Source organism: Sinohyriopsis cumingii, chromosome 19 (genome assembly GCF_028554795.1).
Source record: "Sinohyriopsis cumingii isolate HCF-2022 chromosome 19, ASM2855479v2, whole genome shotgun sequence".
NCBI lineage: Eukaryota > Metazoa > Mollusca > Bivalvia > Unionida > Unionidae > Sinohyriopsis > Sinohyriopsis cumingii.
This window is the reverse complement of record NC_142979.1, coordinates 26,557,049-26,577,989: the sequence shown is the minus strand read 5'-3', so window position 1 is coordinate 26,577,989 and position 20,941 is coordinate 26,557,049. Positions and strand designations below refer to the sequence as shown.

General features: G+C 34.8%; 1 protein-coding gene across 1 annotated transcript in view; it reads right to left on the bottom strand.

The window, feature by feature from the left end:
* LOC149775324 (putative E3 ubiquitin-protein ligase HECTD4) overlaps positions 1 to 20,941 on the bottom strand; it is a 243,898-nt gene that overhangs the window by 94,789 nt on the left and 128,168 nt on the right. The window contains exons 33-38 of the mRNA XM_089944036.1: positions 16,730 to 16,961; positions 14,352 to 14,560; positions 10,416 to 10,593; positions 7,785 to 7,863; positions 820 to 1,010; positions 25 to 160 (exon numbers count right to left, since the gene is read on the bottom strand). Coding sequence (XP_089800162.1) covers positions 25 to 160; positions 820 to 1,010; positions 7,785 to 7,863; positions 10,416 to 10,593; positions 14,352 to 14,560; positions 16,730 to 16,961 — 1,025 coding nt within the window. The remainder of the gene's footprint in view (positions 1 to 24; positions 161 to 819; positions 1,011 to 7,784; positions 7,864 to 10,415; positions 10,594 to 14,351; positions 14,561 to 16,729; positions 16,962 to 20,941) is intronic.

The following is a 20,941-nucleotide window of genomic DNA, read 5'->3' as shown; positions in this document are numbered from 1 at the left end:
TGCAGTGACTGATATGAGACCTACACTTCTGACAGCATCTGACCAGGACTTCGCAATGTTGGATTCTGGAGCTGTCAACAGACTATGAAGAAGCTCAATCACCTCGGCAGCCATACTGTTGGCTACATGGGCACTAATAAATGGTCTCACTGGGTCTGTCCTGAAATGAAAGAAGAAATTCAAATTTAGAATTTTACTGGCAAAGGAAATTCATCCATCTCTGAAGTACTGTTATTTCTCAAGAACATCTTTTGATCATCACAAGTACAAAACAAAACATACAAACCATCCACTAGTGCAAGCACCAGATGTAAAATCAATGCAGTAAATAAATATCAGTCATATGGCTTGTCAGCAATCCAGTACCTATATTCATATAATTAAAATACATGAATTTCACTCATTATCAGGCACTCAGCATTAAGAGGTTAGTATTAGGACTGGATAATGTGACTTGGTGGGACATCATGCTACATGTCTGCGGCATGATGCTCCACTGCTATACATCACTATAAATTGCCACACTGCAGGCATCGTAGCGATATGACTGAAAAATTGTTAAAGCTACATTAAAAAAATCCAAATCACATCACACATCACAACATTAATAAGCACTTTTGAACATGCCTTAAATGTTGATGACATAAGCCCGTATTCCAAGTCTGATTTAAATCAGTTCAGAAATATCGACTATGGGTGATAACAGGTAACTGATGATGGAGGATGGACAAAGGGCTGTACATGACCTTAGAGTTTTTTAGGTTCTAAGTTTCAACCTGTCATGCATAAGAGCAAAAAGGAAAATCTTGATCCTCCTACCTGGCTAATTCTGAATTCTTTTCCCTGCAGACTGTTTCCTTCTCATTTTTCTTCTTGTCCCCAGTAGGGGACTCCACAGGTGCAGAATCTACGGGTGGTCCTGTCGACACAACCAACCCCATCTGTGCCCATTTGGCTGCCTTCCTGAGAGCTGTCATCACATCTTCTGTGGTTACCTCAGCCTTGCCAGTCTGTTAAAAATAGATGGGTATTTAGTAGTCATCTCACTAAACCAGTGCTTATCTGCAACAAATTACAGCTGATGGGTATTTTAAATTTTTTAAGAACATTCTTCATAAAGATTTCATCACACACAGCAAAGAAAAAGACATGATGAGGATCTGAATTTGTCGTCACTCTCTACTGCATATAATTGCCCACAAAAGTCCCAGACCACTTCTATTGAAAGAAGCCAATCAAAATTGTTCAAGTTAGCACATGCTTTTGAACTTGGAAGTATAACATTATACTTCATAAGCTTGAAAGGCTAAGCCTGTATACCTGCTCTTCTTTAAATCTTACCTTTACGTGAATGGTGTGGTCATAAAGCAAACAGATAAACATGTATGCTAATTTCATATTTCTTTGATCATCCATGGAAGTTCAAATCATATACCCCAACATTTTTCAGTTGAGGCAGTCTTTACAGCTGGCCAGGGCTGGAGCACCCACTACAGCCTCAGGGAGAGAATTCCAGTCGTTTACCACTCTAAGTGAAAAGAAGTACTTGCACGTATCCAGCCTACAATACTTCTTCAGTAGTTTATACTTGTGATCCCTTATTACTGAGTCTGGTAGAATGAAGAACCTTTCTTATGAAAATGATAAGTCCATTCAACATGTTGTGCACTTTTATCATGTCACTATGTCATTGTATGTGGTGCAGTGTGTGCATCTTAAGGATTTTGGGTCCATCATAAAAGCCAGTCCTTTTCTGGTCATTAATGAACCTTCCTTTCTTCCATACTCCCTCTAAGTTATCCATATCTCTCTTGAACCTTTGGGAATGGACTTGGTTTCTATACTCTAAGATTGGTCTTGCCATTGCAGAGAACAATTTTGCTATTGTGGTCCCATCAAGATGGATGAAAGTTTTTTTGATCACCCCTAAAACACTACTGGATTTCTTAACTGCTGCTGCCATCTATTTGTAAAATTTCAGTTCTTCATCAGCCAAAATACCTTCTCTTCTGATAGAGTTGCCAGCTTGGTAATTGTACTGTCTATGGATTTCATATAATAGGTATGGTGTAGATTGTTGAATCCTTAGTGCACATCCTTCCAACTGCCATTTCCTTGACCACTCTCTCACTTAAGTGCTTCATATTAATTATCCCACTCTAATGTTCTTTATACTTTCATGTAGTCTTCATGATGTAGATCTGGGATGTCACTGATGAAGATTAAGTCAGAGGACACCATGAATGAATGCTGTAGATCGCACATAAAAATCAGTCTCTGTATCATAGTTTAGCCTTGTTGTGAACAGAATGGTGAGCTAAAGGAATGGAAAGTGTCCACGAGTCTTGACAGAAAATCTGGCAGACAAGTTTAGAATGTCAGGAAATTGTGGCTTGAATAATGATCAGCTTCAACATTGAAAAGATTGTTGTGATGCATTATTTTTTAGGCTAAATCAGGTCTCTGCTTATGGGATTACAGAAGTGTTTGTTGTTTTGATTACTGGATACAACGTTTGTCCCTGAAAATGTGCAGAATTGTTCCAATTGATTATTGGTGGAAAGATTCTCTCTCCCCTCCACTCTCTCATGAATACATTTATGAATTTTTCAATTTCAATATTAACTTAATTATCATCATAGTAGCTGATATGAAGGAAAATTCAAAAGTGTATATTTATGTTCATTTTCAAAATCACATTTTTGACACAATTTCTTTTTAATTCCTTTATTTACTGGTTGATTTTCTGACCAAAAGTCTAAGTATCTGAAAACATTCCAATTCAGAGGAATGAATTACTGAAAAATAACATGGAAATAAGAGAGACCTCAGTTTTGTTTTCTCTTCTCCTACTGACTTCCTGTGTGATTTCGTTTCTCAACTGAGGTTAAATAATAATGACCACAGTTTGTTTTCTTTACTCCCACTGACTTCCTATGTGATTTCTCAACTGAGGTTAAAATTTGGCCAAACCTGTGGTAGTCACCTTCTCTCTCTCTCTCTCTCTCTCAGAAAAGCAAAGGATATCAAATGCTTGTTTCTGCAAAATGTTGTGATATTTATAACTTTTTCTGACAACAAATTCCAAATACAAATGATTACAATCTACTATTATAAAACATCAGTGTTGTTAGAACACTAGGTCAAACTATGGCTATATATCTTGGTTAAATTATGTTTCGTTAAGAAAAACACATCTATCAGCAATCTCTCTCTCTGTCATGGATGTGATCAATACCGCAGTGATAGTAAGTCATTCAGAGCTTGTTTGTACAAAGGCTGACTTGAGATCTGTATGTAAGAAACCAATACTCCAATAAACACATGATTTGATAAGGAATTTCAACACTTTAGAATGAGTTTTTATAGACTGATTATCTGCTTCAGAAATCTTTGCTTATTAGCAATATCTGAAAGCTGGGAACTGGAAGATCAATTGTAAACACAGCATTTGTATGATCAACGTGTGAACAAGTTCCATTAGGGAATTACTGGCATGAGAGTATGCCTCAATTACTAAAGATCAAGATTTCTTCTTAAACAAGAGTCCCAAGAAGGAACTGACACTATGATCAAAAAGAATTTCCAAGAATTAAACCTATGAGCACTTCTTCTTTTTAACTGCCAGGTACTGAAACATCTGATAGTCTTTCAAAAATTAGCCATGTGGTGGTACAAATTTTATTTAAGGCAAACTAGTTTTCTTTTTGTTAGTTTTATTGGCTCTTTTAGCACATCATTGTCTATATCATGCCAAGGAAATGGGAGTCTAATGATCTTCTCAAGGACATACCAAAGCAGTCAACATGGGCTGGCTTGGGTGGGTATTGAACCCATGACCCTTGGATAACAAGTCCAATTCTCAACCAACTAAATTACTGCAGCTCGCTTTGGAGAAATTAAACATAATTAGAAGATGTATGATGAGAATCCAATGCCAATATGACAATCAGTTCAGGAGAAGTAGCTATCAGATTTTCAAGATGGCCATCATGGCATCCATATTGGATATCTGATCAACATGTTCTTCATTCAGGACCAGCTATAAGATTTTCAAAATCACTGCCATAGTGCCATACTGGATGCCAGATTCGCACCATTTGCATTAAGGACCAACTATAAGATTTTCAAAATCACTGCCATAGTGCCATACTGGATACCAGATTAGCACCATTTGCATTAAGGACCAACTAGATATCATAAGAAGACTTTTTGGTGAAAACCATCTGTAAAAATTACCCTCAATTCTGGAGTAATGATAATGATATTGTCAAGATGGCTACTGTGGTGGTGACATTGGATGTCAGATCAGCACCATTTTTATTCTGAACCAACCTGACAAGAAGTGTTCTGTGAAAAACCCATGTAAATATAACCAGCCATTCAGGAGAAGTAGCAATAACATCACTGTCTAGATGGCTGATGTGGCAGCCATAATAGATGTCTGAGCAGCACCTTTCTCATTTAGAAACAGCTAGAAGTCATATGGCAAAAAAGCCCTGTCCATGTGACTTTCCATTCAGAAAAAGTAGTGAAAACAAGATTTTAAAGATAGCTGTCATGGCTAAAAGGAATATGTGTACCAAAATGCATTTAAATATGTTCACTAAAATGCAAGTTACCATCTGAAAGTCCAATCAGATGGCAACCCATTAACAATAATACCCTGCAACTTCATGCTTCTGATCTCTATAAAAATAAGTACCTAAAAATTTTGAAACCTCGAGTTCATCTTTAGTTAGGCATAAAAAAAACTGTAACACTGATGTTAATCTAGGGTGCTGACAGATGCACATATGGTCAGAGTTAAGCTTTCAACAAGGTGGAATACACAAAAATTGTCTTGAAAAATAGGATACATTATACGACACTACTGCTCTGTGAATTCCTTAACTTTCATAGATATTGATTATCCTGTTTTTCTGTGAACAGAGACCATTTTCATTAATATAAAAATTCATAGTTTACATTAGGAGTTGTATTGTGTGTCGGTTCTGGGTATGCAAGAGAAGGTATGGATCATGGAGGAAATATTAAAATCATTATTAAAATCAAAATTAAGCATACAGGATGGCTTTTTTTGCCTTAATTAATTCTTTGCTAAAGTATCTGCATATAATTCTTGCAATTTTTTAAAAATTTCAGTCATTTTCTAATAATGCTGATTCATCTTCATACCGTATTTACCGCATATGTTGGACACGATAAAATAATTTTTTTTTTTCCTGTCCCAGAACTTATGGTGAAACATTTTTTCAATTTGGTCATATGTCCCAAGACTTAAGAAACGAAATAAAATTGTATTGCATTTGTGCTTGCCCCCCCCACTGCATGTTGCAGTAAAATAGATAAATAAAATGTTGAATTGATAATAAAAAGAAAGAAACTAACCTTGTGTTGTTATCATTTATTCCTTTTTCAACATGAGCATTAAAGAATAAAATATTTCCACGAAATCCGTAAGTGTAGGATTCCATACTGTAGCGTGTATCAATTATGTCCGATACCACACACCATGTTGTTCACATGAACACTGAGAAACAACTGTGTGTGGTTGTGCTCCAAGGTTTGAACATGTTATCTGACTGAAAACTGGAGCCAACAAAATCGCAAACAAGAGGGAAATAGTCAACCGATATCTTGGAGACGCCATTCACGCATGACATGATGTTGGATGCAAAATAATCAAGACTGAATTATATCCAGGTCTACTGTATGACAGTATATCGCAAATAAAAATGATCATTTGAAAACACATTCACTTAAGTGTAATTGACAATCTTTTCACCAGCTCGGGTTACAAAATTATCCTAACTATTTACCCGCAGACGTCAATGATCCTTTGTATTAATTGTAACCACAGATGCCAAACACATAGAAGCCCTGGTGGTGAATAAACACAACTGGCAGCAAGCAGTTAACTCCTTCTTTGAACCTACCGACAGGACATCAAAGACAAAAGGTGGTTTTTATTGCAAGCCGATCTCAGAAGCCGACTTTGGTTACTTTTTTTTGGTAAAGGATATCAATACAAAGGTTATTTTATTGAATAGCAAGCCGATGTCGGAGCTGACTGGATTTTGTGAAGTGAGCCGATTTTTTATTTTTTTTTGAATATACAAAGACAGCCGAGATATGGAAGCAAACTTGGGTTCCTTTTCAACTGTATTCACGGGAATTTTAAAGTGACACAATATAGTACTTTGTGCACAGATGTCGATGACCCAGCGTCACTCAGAATATTTGGAGAAAATAAAATCATGTGATGAATTCGTGAAGGCCAGAAGAGAAGCAAATGATTTCGCAAATGAGGGGGAAATAATCAACAGATATATTGAAGACAACTGCCATTCACGCATGGCACGGTGTTAGGTTCAAAATAGCCAAGAATAATTTATATCCAGGTAAACTGTATGACAGTATCTCGCAAATAAAAATCATTATTTGAAAACACATTTACTTGAGTGCAAGTGACAATCTTTTCGCCGGCGCAGGTTACAATAGTATCATTACTATTTATCCGCAGACATCAGTGCACCTTTGTAATAATTATTACTACAAATGCCAAGCACACAGAAACCCTGGTGGTAAATAAACACAACTGGCAGCCAACAGTAAACTTCTTCTTTGAACTTACTGACAGGACATCAAAGACAAAGGTTATTTTTATTACAAAGCAAGCTGACGTCGGAAGCCGACTTTGGACTCGGAAGCTGAATTTTTTTAAAGGATATCAATACAAAGGTTATTTTATTGCAAAGCAAGCTGACCTCAGAAGCTGACTTGGATTCTTTTAAGTGTGCAGATTTTTTTTATTTTTGCTTCGAATATACAAAGAGGGCCAAGATATGGAAGCTAACTTTGGTTTCTTTTCACCAATATTCACGAAATATTTTAAAATACAGTGAAACAATGGAAGAGTTTTTAAAGTTTACAATATAGTGCTTTGTGCGCGAACATCGATGACCCAGCATCATCCAGAAGATTTGGAGAAAAAAAAATCACGTGATGAATTCGTGAAGGCCAGAAGAGAAACAGATCATTTCGCCGACAATATGATCATTAACATGGATGAAACTCTAGTGTACTTTGATCGCATTCCTGGATGGACTGATGATAAGATTGGCGTCAAAAGTGTGAGAATTAGCATGTCTAGTGCAGATTTGAAACAACTTTTGTCCTTGCAGTTTCCGCTTCAGGTGGTGTGTTGCCTCTAACAATTTTTCACAGTATGAGAAAGCTAAAAATAGATTCATGTACCAAAAGAATAGATCATACGTGTGCAGAAGAAGGGTTGTGTTGATGATATGCTACTGTGGATTAAACAGTTTTATCTCAAGTACACAGTTTTATAGTTTTTAAAATAAAATTTCAGTTGAAGTGCAATTTCCTACATGTAATTTTCGAATGATTTAAAAGGTGTCCCACAACTGACGACTCAAAAAAAACCAATGTGTCCCAGAACATACAGTACACAAAAAAATTACTTTTAAAATTAGTTTATGGTGTCCCAACAAATACGGTGTCCCAACATATACGGTAAATATGGTACATTCAAACACACACAAAAACTTATTATTTTTTAGGAATGAATAATCCTGTTTCATCAGTATAAAGATTAACAAATAGCATGCAATGACTGACACAAGTACAGGTGTACTGTAACTGTTTTAAGCATAAAGTCTTAAGTTTCCAGGATAAAAACTGTACCATATGCATAGTGTGGTTCCTATAAGAGAACACACACTGACAGGATGTGGTGTAAATATATTTAATCTCTGTACCTTTGTCATCTCACGGTCCATACGCACAACTTTCTCCATGTTAGTTCCTCCACCAAGTCGGAAAGGACGATTTTCTGAGCTAAAAATAAAAATCTGAATGGAAAAACCTTATACAAAATTATATAATACATCCCAAAGTTTTGTGAACATGGTGTTAACAATATTTTAATCGCCCTTTTATATCATTAAAGTTAAAATGCAGGCGGCAGACCTTAACACTGTACATGTACTGGTTTTCTTCTTGTAAAGAACTTTAAAACTGCCTTAGTGGATGCAGCAGGCAGACTGTAACACTGTACATGTACTAATTTCAGTAATGATCATTATTCTTTAACTCTCTCTTAATTCCATATATTTTAGTTTTATATAAAGGCAATCTGTCCATAGTGAAAATAATTTTGTGGTTCCCTGAGTATCATTCATACCGTGTTAATGTACCTATTCTACCAGTATTTTTCCAGTATCCATTTTAATGCTATGACCTTTCATAAATTTATCCAAGTAAAGCAGTCAAATTCAGAATAAATGTTGAGGAGTGAAAGTTAAACCTCTGATTGTACAACAGGTTATTTCTGTTTATAATTATACTTAATGCGAATGGATGAGTTCATATTATGCATCCTTACATTTTGAAATTTAAGAATCTGTTTACATGTAAATTTTGTACAAAAGAAAAAACTAGATGTGTAGAAATGACAAAAGGCTAGCTGCATGTAAAAAAATATATAGAATATAAATAATAAATTAATGCGAACAAAATATACCTGTGCTAACATAATTATACCTACAGTAATACTATATGTAGTGCTAAATTAAACCAAAAATTTAAGGCCACCTTGTGCTAAATAAATAATCAAAAATGTATTAATTAAAGTATTCTTTAAAAATATCCACAGATTGGGTTGAAAAAAATCCATTCATACTTGTTTGTGTTAATATCACGTTAGTATTGACTATCAATCTGTTTATTAGAATGTGCTTACGAACAAAGCCTGGTAAAAACTCACTTGCACACATACAATTGCTGTGTTGATAAGCTCAGTGAAAAAAAAGCTGCAACCAATGATGTTTGACTTGATACCATGATCAAATAGGTCTGGTTTACAAAACTGAAGACATGATGATGGTTCCATCTGCATCATTTCCTTCAGAACAATTACACAATGCACCAAGTTTTCATGACACCCCATGTCAATGCCACCAGTCATGCAAAAGCAACGGTCCTGAAATTTTTTAGATAGCCACTTTGATGCCATGTTGGAGGTCATATGAGCAATATTTTCAGTCAAACCAATAATATACTAAGATGTGACATTATTTTTATGAAAACCCCATGCTGATACAATCATTCATTTAAAAGAAGTTGCCATGGATTTTTATGATGGTTTCAAGACTTTCTTTCTGGAGATTGGTTCAACATCACATTAACATAGGAACAACAAATTTTAAGAAAGAAAAAAGTTTTATACAATAATGTCAAAATAATGACCTTAACCACTGAACAAAATTGATATGTTTGTACCTTACCCCAAGTGAAAGCCATCCATCAAGTTTCATAATTGAAGATGATGAACTTGAGTGATTAAGGAGAAACAACTTTAGCAACGGTCTGTTTTGTTGGTTTTAATGGCACTTTTGAACACAGTGACTACATCAGACCAAGGAAATAATAGTAAACTGACTTTCCCAAGAACAAATTGAGGCAACTAGCATGGAAAGGCCTGGGCAGGTATCAAACCCACGATCCTTGGATTACTAGATCAACTTCATTTTCTTTTTTTTTACACTCCAGTACTTCATTTAAGCTTGATACTAAAATGGTTACTTATTATGAACATATTGTGTTACAGTTTTACACATAGTTTTTCTAAATGCTGCATGCATTAACAATGACACTTAAATTTAGAGGTCATCTGGATGCAGAAAAAGAGTCCCTCTGAACAAGTTATCACACATCTGTATCAGACGGACCTGCTAAAAGTTAAGAGACAATGAATATCAAAATTTGTGTCATTTTCATCTGGTCAGGCATAGTTGCAGTTGCCCCAGGTAACTGGTATTTTCAAGACAGAAACTTTATTGATGCATTGTCATGCCAAATTGAAAATGCCAGAAGATATTTCTAATAGCATTAATTACTTTTCACAATCATACACACATGCTACCCAATAATAAAAGGCCCGTCTTTTATTTAGAATAAACTAACACACACACACACACGTTACCCAATAGTAAAAGGCCTCTGTCCTTATATTTAGTATAAACTAATATATATATATATATATATATATATATATATATATATATATATATATATATATATATATATACATATATACACACACACACACACAAACATGTTACCCAACAGTAAAAGGCCCCTCTGCTTATTTTTAGAATAAACTAATATTCCTGTACATGTTTACATGTGGAGAAGACCCATTCAATTGGAATGTAGCATTCTGGAGTGGGGAACAATGTTTATACATGATTATTACCTTGCATTATGCAAAGTTATAGAATGTCAACAGTTTTGATTTGGAGTTCTGTGCTCAGCAAGTTCTGAGAACAGACCATTTCTGACAATGTATAACTTCAGCTAAAAATTAAGATTTTCACATTTGTGATTACCTCAGTAGAGGCTGTATGACTTCGTGGGACAACTGATCTTCCCTTTTATGAATAAAGACAGACAGACGGCCATTCTGAACATCACTATCTTCCTGCTTGTCTTTGTCGGCTCCCATTCCAGCCTTGGACAGGTCAGAATCTGGAGAATGATGACGGCTTGACACTGTAGCTATGTCACCTAAATCAATAAAAAAAGAGAGAAGCAATTAGAACTATTCATTTGAGATTAATTTGGGAGGAGTTCCCGAACAGCTTGACTTTCTTATCATGCTCACAAACATAGGAGAGGTTATTCTCACCAACGCAAACCATGTTTTAAACATCCTTTTAAACTGACTGAAAATGGGAAATAACTCCATACATATCTGAGCAGAAGGCACAAATGCTTAAAAATGTACATCAATGTGTCATGGGCAATTCACCTACCAAATGGCATTCAATTATGTGTAAGGGTTACAAAGCTTTGTTGGTTATGTGGACAGATTAAGGGAGATGGAAAAGATGCTAACTATATTGCAGTGGGGCCCTAATTATCTTGATTATCAGTAGATGCTGCCAGAACTTAATCTTCCGTCTCTGTGAGAAAGTATTACTGATTCAAGGTCCAACAATTCATTCTCCATGTTCATTAATAAAGGCAGACTCTAATACTGTTTCTCTCATGAACATCAAACATGTCAAGGTTCACAAAATAAACCATTAATGTTTTAGAACATTTTTCTTTTTCTTTAAAACTTATGAAATTGTATACCATCAAAATACACATCTCCCTCGATAACTCATGCACAACAGGGTCCACAAACATAGACCACACTATAAGTGAAGGTGCGAGTTAATAAGGGACTTCTAAAAATTGACGAAAAAAAATACTTTGAAAAAAATGCAGGGAACTGAATTGTTTAATGACAGAATCCTCATTTTACAATCACCTTGATAATAATTGTTAATAATGAGCTTTTTCTAATGAAGTTGTTCATTATTCTGTATAAATAACATTTATTTTTAAAATGTCCATAATAATGTGCTTTTTCTAATGAAGCTGTTCATTATTCTGTATAAATAACATTTATTTCTAAATTTTTCTAATGAAGTTGTTCGTTATTCTGTATAAATAACATTTATTTTTAAAATGTCCAACATGTGAAGGGCCGTTCCAACATCTTTCAACTACCATCACATGTACACGAAAACATCTGTGTACTACATCACTGCTTTTTGGTTTGTTGATTAGTCTGGTTCCCAGGGTAGTATTTAATAGTATATAGCCAAATTGAGAGTCTGTTAGCAAGGAACTAGATTAACTGTTGATACAGCACCAAACAAGATTCCTTTCTTTTAAAAAACTAGCGATATTTATTTCGTAAGACAATCATCTGTGTCAAAATTTGATTTTTTTTATCATTCAGTACTGATGTCGTGATTTCATTGGAAGTAATAGTGAAACTTCATATCATCCTTGAGGATATCTCTAAGTGCCAGTTCAGGAATTCTCTGAAACTTGCTTGCCCACAATGGTCCATATCTGTGGAACCAAGCTCTTTATTTTGCAAAGTATTCATTTTGCTTGGTTGCCTTGTTATCTTTGATCACAGTTTTGAATCAGCTGGATAAATTATGGTAGTTTATGTTAAACACACAATAACATTTATAACAGTGATCCAATGATCAAATGAAGTTGTTGTTGTTGTTGTTGTTGTTGTGCGGTTTAACGCCATTTTTCAGCACGATAGGCTATACATGGTGGCCAGTATTAATGGTGGAGGAAGAACCCAGAAAACCCGGAAAGAACCACCAACCCACGAGAAGCTACTGGCAAGCTTTCTCACATGCCCACATTGGCTGAATGTTAGACTCGAACTGCCGCAGACAGAGGTGAGATGGCAGTGATCCGTAACGAAGAGCGCTTTAGACCACTGGGCCACTCGGGGCCCCATCAAATGAAGTGACTTCACGACTAATCAATTGAAGTTAGTTCACCCGACCTATGACTGGGGCTACTAGATTTTAAGTAGGATGGATTTGCATGCCTTTTAACTTTTCTTTTATTCCACCTCCTTTATTTGGTTCAAAAAACATAATTAATGTGATAATACAAAGGAGTCCAGCTTTTAATTCAGTGCAACAATACAACAAATACTTCCGCAAGTCAGTTATCAAAACACAGTCGGCACTTAATTAGGTTCTCAGAGAAACACTTGCGGACATAGCTGTTACAGTAGATTGACACAATTTACGTTAAATACACATTGCATTTATGATGATTACACTTAAGAGGAAATAAAAGATAGAATTAAAACACAAATTTCACTTAATAAAAATTATTTAACTGGCATTTATATATAATAATGTTCTGCAAACACTATGCGTAAGTCACAGTTTCATTGATTGAAATTTCCTTGAATATCTTTAATTATGGTGTACCAAGAATGTCATTTGGAAAGAAAATGTAACCAATTATATGACTTCATATTAAAAGCTGATAATTTCAAAATGTAGATTAAAACTTCCAGGTCCTACCTACCATTTTCGACCATAAAAACGAGCTATATATCAACGTTTTAGTTACCAATTTTGATCGCCATTTTCATGTTCAATAAATAGGGATCAATTTTTGGGGGTATTTGCTGGTTTTAAAAAAAAAGGGATACATGCCAGACCCCATGTTCTAAGCGGGTTCATGAGTTATCAGGGCGCAAGTTATCAAGGGAGTGGTACATACCACTTCCTTACTAATCACATCCAAGATAACTTGTGAAACTGCTTACAATGTGAGAGCATTTGTTGATCCCACTCTTTATTCTTCACAATTTACACACAAAAAAATCAAGAAATCGATGACTAACAAAGCAGACTTTATTACACAATGTCCTATCATACTGGACATCAAGTGTCCAACATTTATATTCTACAATGTCCAGTTATCTTTTAAGATTAAAGGCAAAATAAATGAAAATAAAGCATATAACAGCTGTAGTGACAAAAGGGCTGCTTTGTTTTCTAGGATTTTCCTTTACTTTCTTATTATAATTTCTTTTCCAGATCTGGATGTAATGTCCTGGGACCATGTGACCCCTGCATTCTGCCTTGCTCTTTAACATAAACCACAGTGAGATGTACTAAGTCTTTTACTAAGAGACGCAATGAAGTCATTTATTCTATCATTTAAAATCACTGTCTTGAGGAAATATTCAGTAACAAAAAAGATACCAGAGTCAGCTCTGTCAATCTATGATGTAATTCAAGTTAGGAAACTATACTTATTTTGGCGGCTAATGATGGATACACATACTAAAATATGCAAGGGAGGCAACTTCTACAACGTTGCTGCATGCACTTGTGAGTACTGGATGTAAAATGGATTATACAAGTAATTACTGAATGAAACTTGACTTCATCAGACCTCAAAAACAATTTTTTTTAAATCTGTGGAGACTATTAGGCAACAGAATGTACAAAACTTCCCCAACCCCACCCCAACTCTGAATTATTGACCAAATGTTTCTCATCTATTTATTGTCCTCACTTTTGCCACAATATAAGTTTTTGGACATGTCATTAGCTTTGAGAAGCGAACTGCAGTTGAAAATATTTGAAAAAGAGAAGGTCCTTGAAAATCTTCTCAAATTGATATTTTCCACCACTGTTAAGAAAAGCGAACTCAGCAATAAGCAACTGTAGGATGAAGTCCACAAGTTTTGAATACTTTTAAAAAGATGAATTTACATTCATTGACTCATCAAAATTAACACAACTGCCAACTCAATTCTAGAGGATAAATAAGTTTCCCCAACATAAAACTTTTTTCCCTACATCATTTGTCCTTCTAATAAAAGTTCAAATTTTTTCAATGGAATCATATTAAAGATATATGTAATATCAATCTAGGGAGACATTTTGAGAATTTGAATGACTTTGGCACCAGGAAAGATAACTCACCAGGCACCAGAAAGTCCCCCAGCTTGGCCAGAAGGAGACTGATGATTCTAGCAGGTGGGTCTGAGACTGGCTGTGCTGAACTCCAGTAGCTGGAACTAACATGCTGTCCCCAAACTGGTAACTTTACAGACTCACAGTCGACTGTGTTCACCAAGGGCAGGGCCACTCGACACAGCTGGAGGATTATTAACACAAGCTTGGGGGAAGGCCTGCAAAAGTGGCACATATGATACATGAACAAAAATATTAAAGTTAGTTTAAGTACCAGCTACATATCAAGACAGCATCCTTATAAATTATAAAAATGCTTTATCCCAAATTCTTAACACTTTTGCTACCTTTGTCTTTTGTCTGTTGGATGAAACTTGCCTAGTATTTATTTAGGTCTTTTCTTAATTCTGTAAGGAATTTAGGTTTGTTTCATAGACAACAAAGTGGTGGATATTGATATAACTGTTAGTGAAAAATTTATCAAATTCAAAATAGATAACAACCAAATACTTTCAAGATCGGCTTGAGGCCTTAAGAAATATTCCTTACAAAGATCAAAGCAACAACTTCAATTATATAATAGTGTGAGCTTATTTATTTTGGTGAGTATCAATTTGTGTGCATTTGAACAAAAAAGATGTGTTTATTGTACTGTATATACTTGCTTACAAGTCGGGTCCAACTGCAAACAAGATCGGCCCTCATCTGCTATCGCATAATGCACTGGCAGAAAGGGGTCAGTGTTGTCTGTTCTACTGATTACTCCTAACAAACTGCATAGACACTGATCTGACAGTGCACTGTGCAATGACAGATCTGCATTTATGGAGTCTGCAGTTGGACCCAACTTCTAAGCAAATATAAATGGTATTTAAATCTGTGGATTTGGGAATGAGTCTTTGTCCTTGAAAAGTGTTCACTGGGCATAGAAATTTGTGGTTTGTAGCAACAACAAAAAATGAACAAAAATGGTACCCGGTAAATACAAGGGGCTTCATAGTAACCTGATTCAGTGTTAGACATACATCTTTTATTCACCCTTCCTCTATTCTTATTTTACATACCCAACCCAAAGAGTCCATTTTCATGGGGTGGGGTGACTGCGAGGGAATTACAGGTCTTGGCCCCCTGAAACTCATTTTAAATAATCACTCAAAGTTATCTTTGTTGTAGGTATTAAATGTGTTCAATTGTTATACAATAAATACAGATATTTAACATACATCTGTATCCAATTTACTGTTATGCTGAAATTTCTTACATTTCAATTAGTTTGTAAGCCACCAAAACAGGTATGCACTCATGCTAAAGAGTTTAGGCCAGAAATTATAGGCAATAATATTAACTGTAACTTTCTCAAATACAACTTTAGGCTTTCTGGTGTACCATTACACATACTAAAAAAAAGCCAAAAAACCTTACTCTTACGTTCAGAGAGGGACATCTTCCCATTTATTGTAACAAGGGTTCCACACATAAACATAACCCATTTGTGCATGACCTTTAAAAACTGTGACACAAAATCCTTGTACAACATTTAGGCATTAAGACTGAGAACTCCTTCACTATATGGTACCTCAGTATCAGGTAGCTATGATCATGAATCCCCTTTCATTATTTATCACAGTAAAACTTGTCTTGAGAGGTCATTCTATGAAAGACCACCTGTCTTGAGACCAGGTTCTCCATGCACAAACTTATAGAGTCTACAGTGTTATGACCTGTCATTAGAGACCACATGTCTGAAGAGATCATTATTTTTGGGCAGATCTATCAGACAGGTACTGCTGTAGGAACATTATGCATTAAATACTTCAATATATGGTGATATCACCAATGTGGTACCTTTGTATAAGGCAGTCCCTTATCCAAGGCAGCTATGGTAAAACTAGATCTCATTTCATTATTTAATAGTAATATTATGAATAAAATACCTTAATATAAAGAAACTTTAGCTATAAGGTGGTCCACTTTTATATTTCCCATGAAAGGTGCTATAGTGAGGGAAAATGGAAACCACCCCAATCTTACTGTTTCTTGAAGAGAAACCTCTACCTTGCTATTTGATAACATAAAAAATATGCATAAAGGTACAAGAAAAACATTTATAAATGATTACAAGAGCTTTTTGGAGTACAGTGTCTCTGAATTTGAACATCTCTGTAATAACATAGCTTTCCACTTACACAGGCAAGATGTGATATCCTAACATATCGGGACAAAACCTTTCAGCATATATTAATTTCATACCAAAGTTTCAGTTGAGTACAGAAAATGATCTAGACGATATACATATATATGACTTTCACACAACTGTTGCTAGCACTTTCAGGAAAGTAATAACTATTACCTATGTCTCACTATTCACACGCGAGACCAAAAAATACCTCTGATCAAGGAGAAGCGAGAGTAGTTTGGATACACAGGCAGGCTGGCTCAAGATTGCCTTTCCCATTCGACTTCGGGATAAGTTGTTCAGGAGACTGAGTACCTCCTGCAAAGCCTCAGTCCCTGCAGCTTCATTACCACCTGTTTCTGTCGCACGGGCCAGGTGATTAGTCAACAGGACAGACACCTGTCTGGCAAGACCAGAATGTTCAAGCTCCTCAAACTGGGATCCTGAAGAAAGAAACCACTGAATCTATCAAAATCAATCCATTTATTTATCTAATGTAGAATCAAGATAATAAGCATATGTACCTGGAAAATTGAGGAAGTCCTATACAGATGCGTTTATCAGTAGTAGAATGTATCATGAAGCAACTATACTTATCAATCGAATGGAACACATACTAATCATGGTTGATTAAGATGGGAAATAAAGCAAAAGGCTGAATCAAAAAAGTAAACAGATATATGTCACTGCTTAACATTTTAATTAGGACCAATTGTCATATGGTAAATATTGGATTGCTTAGACTTTGCTGTTATTGTACAAATTCAGAATTGATGAAGGATTATGGTCAACTGTCAGAAGGCAAGCTTCAGAATCTTCACGCAGCAACTTGAAAATGACAGCAACATTTTCTGATTACAAATATTTATGCAGGCTGGGAATTATTGGGTTTTCCAAGTGAAATATTTTTGATAACTCACTCAAGTGGAATAGCAGATGATTTTTTTCACTGCTCTGTTGATAACACTATGACCAAGCAATCTGAGCTATTTATGCTTGCATAGTCTTGTGGTAAGTATGACCATCTCGCACGCAAATAAACCAAGTTCAATTTTCACAATGTGCATATACTTTTTTCCTCATTTTTTTTTCTTTTAAGGCACTGTTTCACCTTGAAGTGGAAGGATAATTACATTACTACTGATATTTTCTAAGCAAATATACACAAAACATAGCAGAACATAAATGGTAAACTGCTGACATTATCATAAAGGTTTCAGTATGAAATCTGCTACTTCAATTTGTTTTTAAACACTTGCATATTTTCCCCCACTCCATGACATTTATCCATTATTTAACCATTTCCAGCAAATATTCTCTCTATACCATCCTCTATAATAAAACAAATGGCAGATGAAATTTAATTCACAGCATGACCCCTACCAGTTCCTACATTAAATCGCCATCTTTACATGCAACTAATCTCACTCATAGTCTCGAGGTGATCACTCAAATACAGGATCTATGCAATCAGTCTCTTCAATCAACAGGGCTGAGGAATTTTACAGATTCTATAAATTCTGATATGGAGAAAAAAATACAATAAATATTTAGTCAGCAGTAAAACAACTATTGGCTGAAATACTATAAATACAGACACGGCTAAGGATTTATTAATATATCACCAAATAAAAATTAAGGCCAGGTTCCTTTATAAGTCAAGAGAATTTGACCAAATTTAATGGAAAGCACCCTGGCTAAAAGAATTTTGAATATTTTTACAAATAATGATACCAGTTCACTATCAAATATGGTCATGATTACTAAAAAATTAATAAATATCTGAAAGGCTTCTCAGTAAAAGTGCTTAACAGAATTTGACCGAAATTTGACACAAAGCATCTTCACATGAAGCCAGTATCAAATATTTATTCAGATGAAGCCAGTATCAAATATTTATTCAGATGAAGCCAGTATCAAATATTTATTCAGATGAAGCCGTGCAATATCAAATGTGACTCCCATTATAAAAAAATATTAAAACTTTTGAACTACTCCTTCTCAAAAATAGAATTTGATCGCTAGAAATTTTCCTTGTCAACAGATGATTTCAATCTGCTGTCAAATGTGGTTGCTATAACTAAAACAGAAAACCCTTCAACAACCTCTTCAACTTCACCACGGCAGAATCTGACCAAATCTGATATAAGGCCTTTCAAATTTAAAAATAAAAATAATTAAAAATAATACTGAGTTGTCATCAAATATGGCTGCTATAATTAAATATAGAAAAAACAACAATGCAAAAAAATCTATAAGCAATTTACCCAAATAAATGAACTATAAACACAACTGGACCAACTTTGATGGAAAACATTCAGGCATAAAGGCTTTCACTACGGGAAAATTAAGCCATTAGATATTAATATGTTAGAATAGAAGTTTAAAACATCGTTTTTATTGCATATGAAATAAACATTAATAAAAGAAACTGATTAAGAAATCATCCTTCCAACCAAGATTCCATGGCTACCTGCTTGTCTGTTAAAAAATGGCTTAGTGCTTCTCTACAAGAACTGTGACAATAGCAACTGTAGATGGATGCACAGCAGACAATGTAAGATAGATGCAGGGTCATTCCATATTCTCAGTGAGCTTACAGCCAGATACATTTAATATGAGACCCAATGGGTCTGCTATCACTCACCTTGATTATAAAACTAAACAGTTGGCCATTTCACTAAGCAAGCTTATGTAGTATTGTAAGAACACAACTTATGTAAACTATCTCCTCAACTTAATATCATGCCAATTTTAACCATTTGACTATATCATAAAAATTCTTTCTGAACATAAAGATATAATTAATATGCATAATGGTCTCTTGTCCATAATCAAAGTCATCTAAGAGCTTTGAAAGATACATTTACAGATCAAGAACAAATCTGTGTTCAACATATTCATATTTCTTTTACACAACTTTAAATCATAATATTTTTACTCTTTGTAATTAAATATGGAAACATACGAGAAGAAAAGCACTAAATGGGATATATTTTTAATTAAAAGCTGGAAATATGATACATAAAATCCAAACAGTTTGTAAGTAAAAATATTGCAAGATATATGTGATAGGATATAAACAACAGATGCTTGAGGCACTTTAAAAAGGCAATATTAGCAACTGTGAAACATTTCAAAATTGCTAACAAATATTTAACAATGCTGAATGTGGCTATGTTTTCTGCAAACAAATTAAAAAACTTGGACATGGTTTTTACAAGAGATTTGATCTCACTCATGCAAAATCAATATCAGAAAAACAAGAGTCCCTCAAAAGGACTGATACTTGAATTAAAGATAAGATCATTTCTTCCTCTTAAACTAATGAGAGTTGAAACCAATGCTGATATTCTTCAGCAGAAAAAAGTTAAAATTATCCATTGCAGTGTCCATATTTGATATAAGTTCTTTCATTTCGGACCAACTAAACATCAATATAAATCTTCTGGTTCAATCCCACATTGCTGATGTATCTATATTCAGCAGAAGTAGCTATAACATGATTTTAAGATGACCACCATGGTGGCAATATTCGAGGTCAAATTGTCATTATTTTCATTCTGGACCAACTAGGCACCTTAATAAGTCTAATGGAGAAAACACTGATACGACTTTACATTAAAGAACATTTTAAGTGGAGTAGCAACAACATTTACAAGATGACTGCCATGGTGGCCATCTTAGAGATCGGATTGGTACCATTTTCATCTAGAATCAACTGGACAACATAATACATCTTCTGGTGAAAACTCAAGGCTGATATGAATTTTCCATCAAGGTGGAGTAGCAGTGATAAGATTTTCAAGAATGCCACTTTGGTGGTCATATTGGAAGTGAAATTGACACCATTTAGAACAAACTAACACCTTAAAAAGTTTTGTGAGGAAAAGCACATGTCAATATCATGTTCCATTCAGTAAGTGTAGCGATAATTAGATTATCAAGATGGTTTCTATGGTGGCCATACTGAATGTCAGATTGGCAAATTTTTCATTTATGACAATCCAGACATGACAAAAAAGTCTTTTAGTAAAAAAAAACATGTTGATGTCACCATCGCCTCAGGAGGAGTAGTATTAAGAATTTCAAGATAGCCAATGTGTTGGTTATATTAGATGTCTAATAATAATAATAATAATGACCTTATTTAAAGAGGGTAACACAATTAGCTAAAAACTAATCTACCTTGAGGCCCTCATACAAAGGAATTTATTTATTTAAGCTGCATCTCTGAAGCCACTGAATATATTGGGTTTGGAAGAAGGAAATAGAGTGGGCATTTCTAATCTCAGCTGGAATACTATTCCAGAGCAGAGTTCCAGAGTATTGGAAACTTTTTTTAAATAACTCCTTATTTGGTTTGGGAATTTTATACTGTTTGGTAGACATGGATCGCAGGTGGGGAGTATTACCAGGTAGC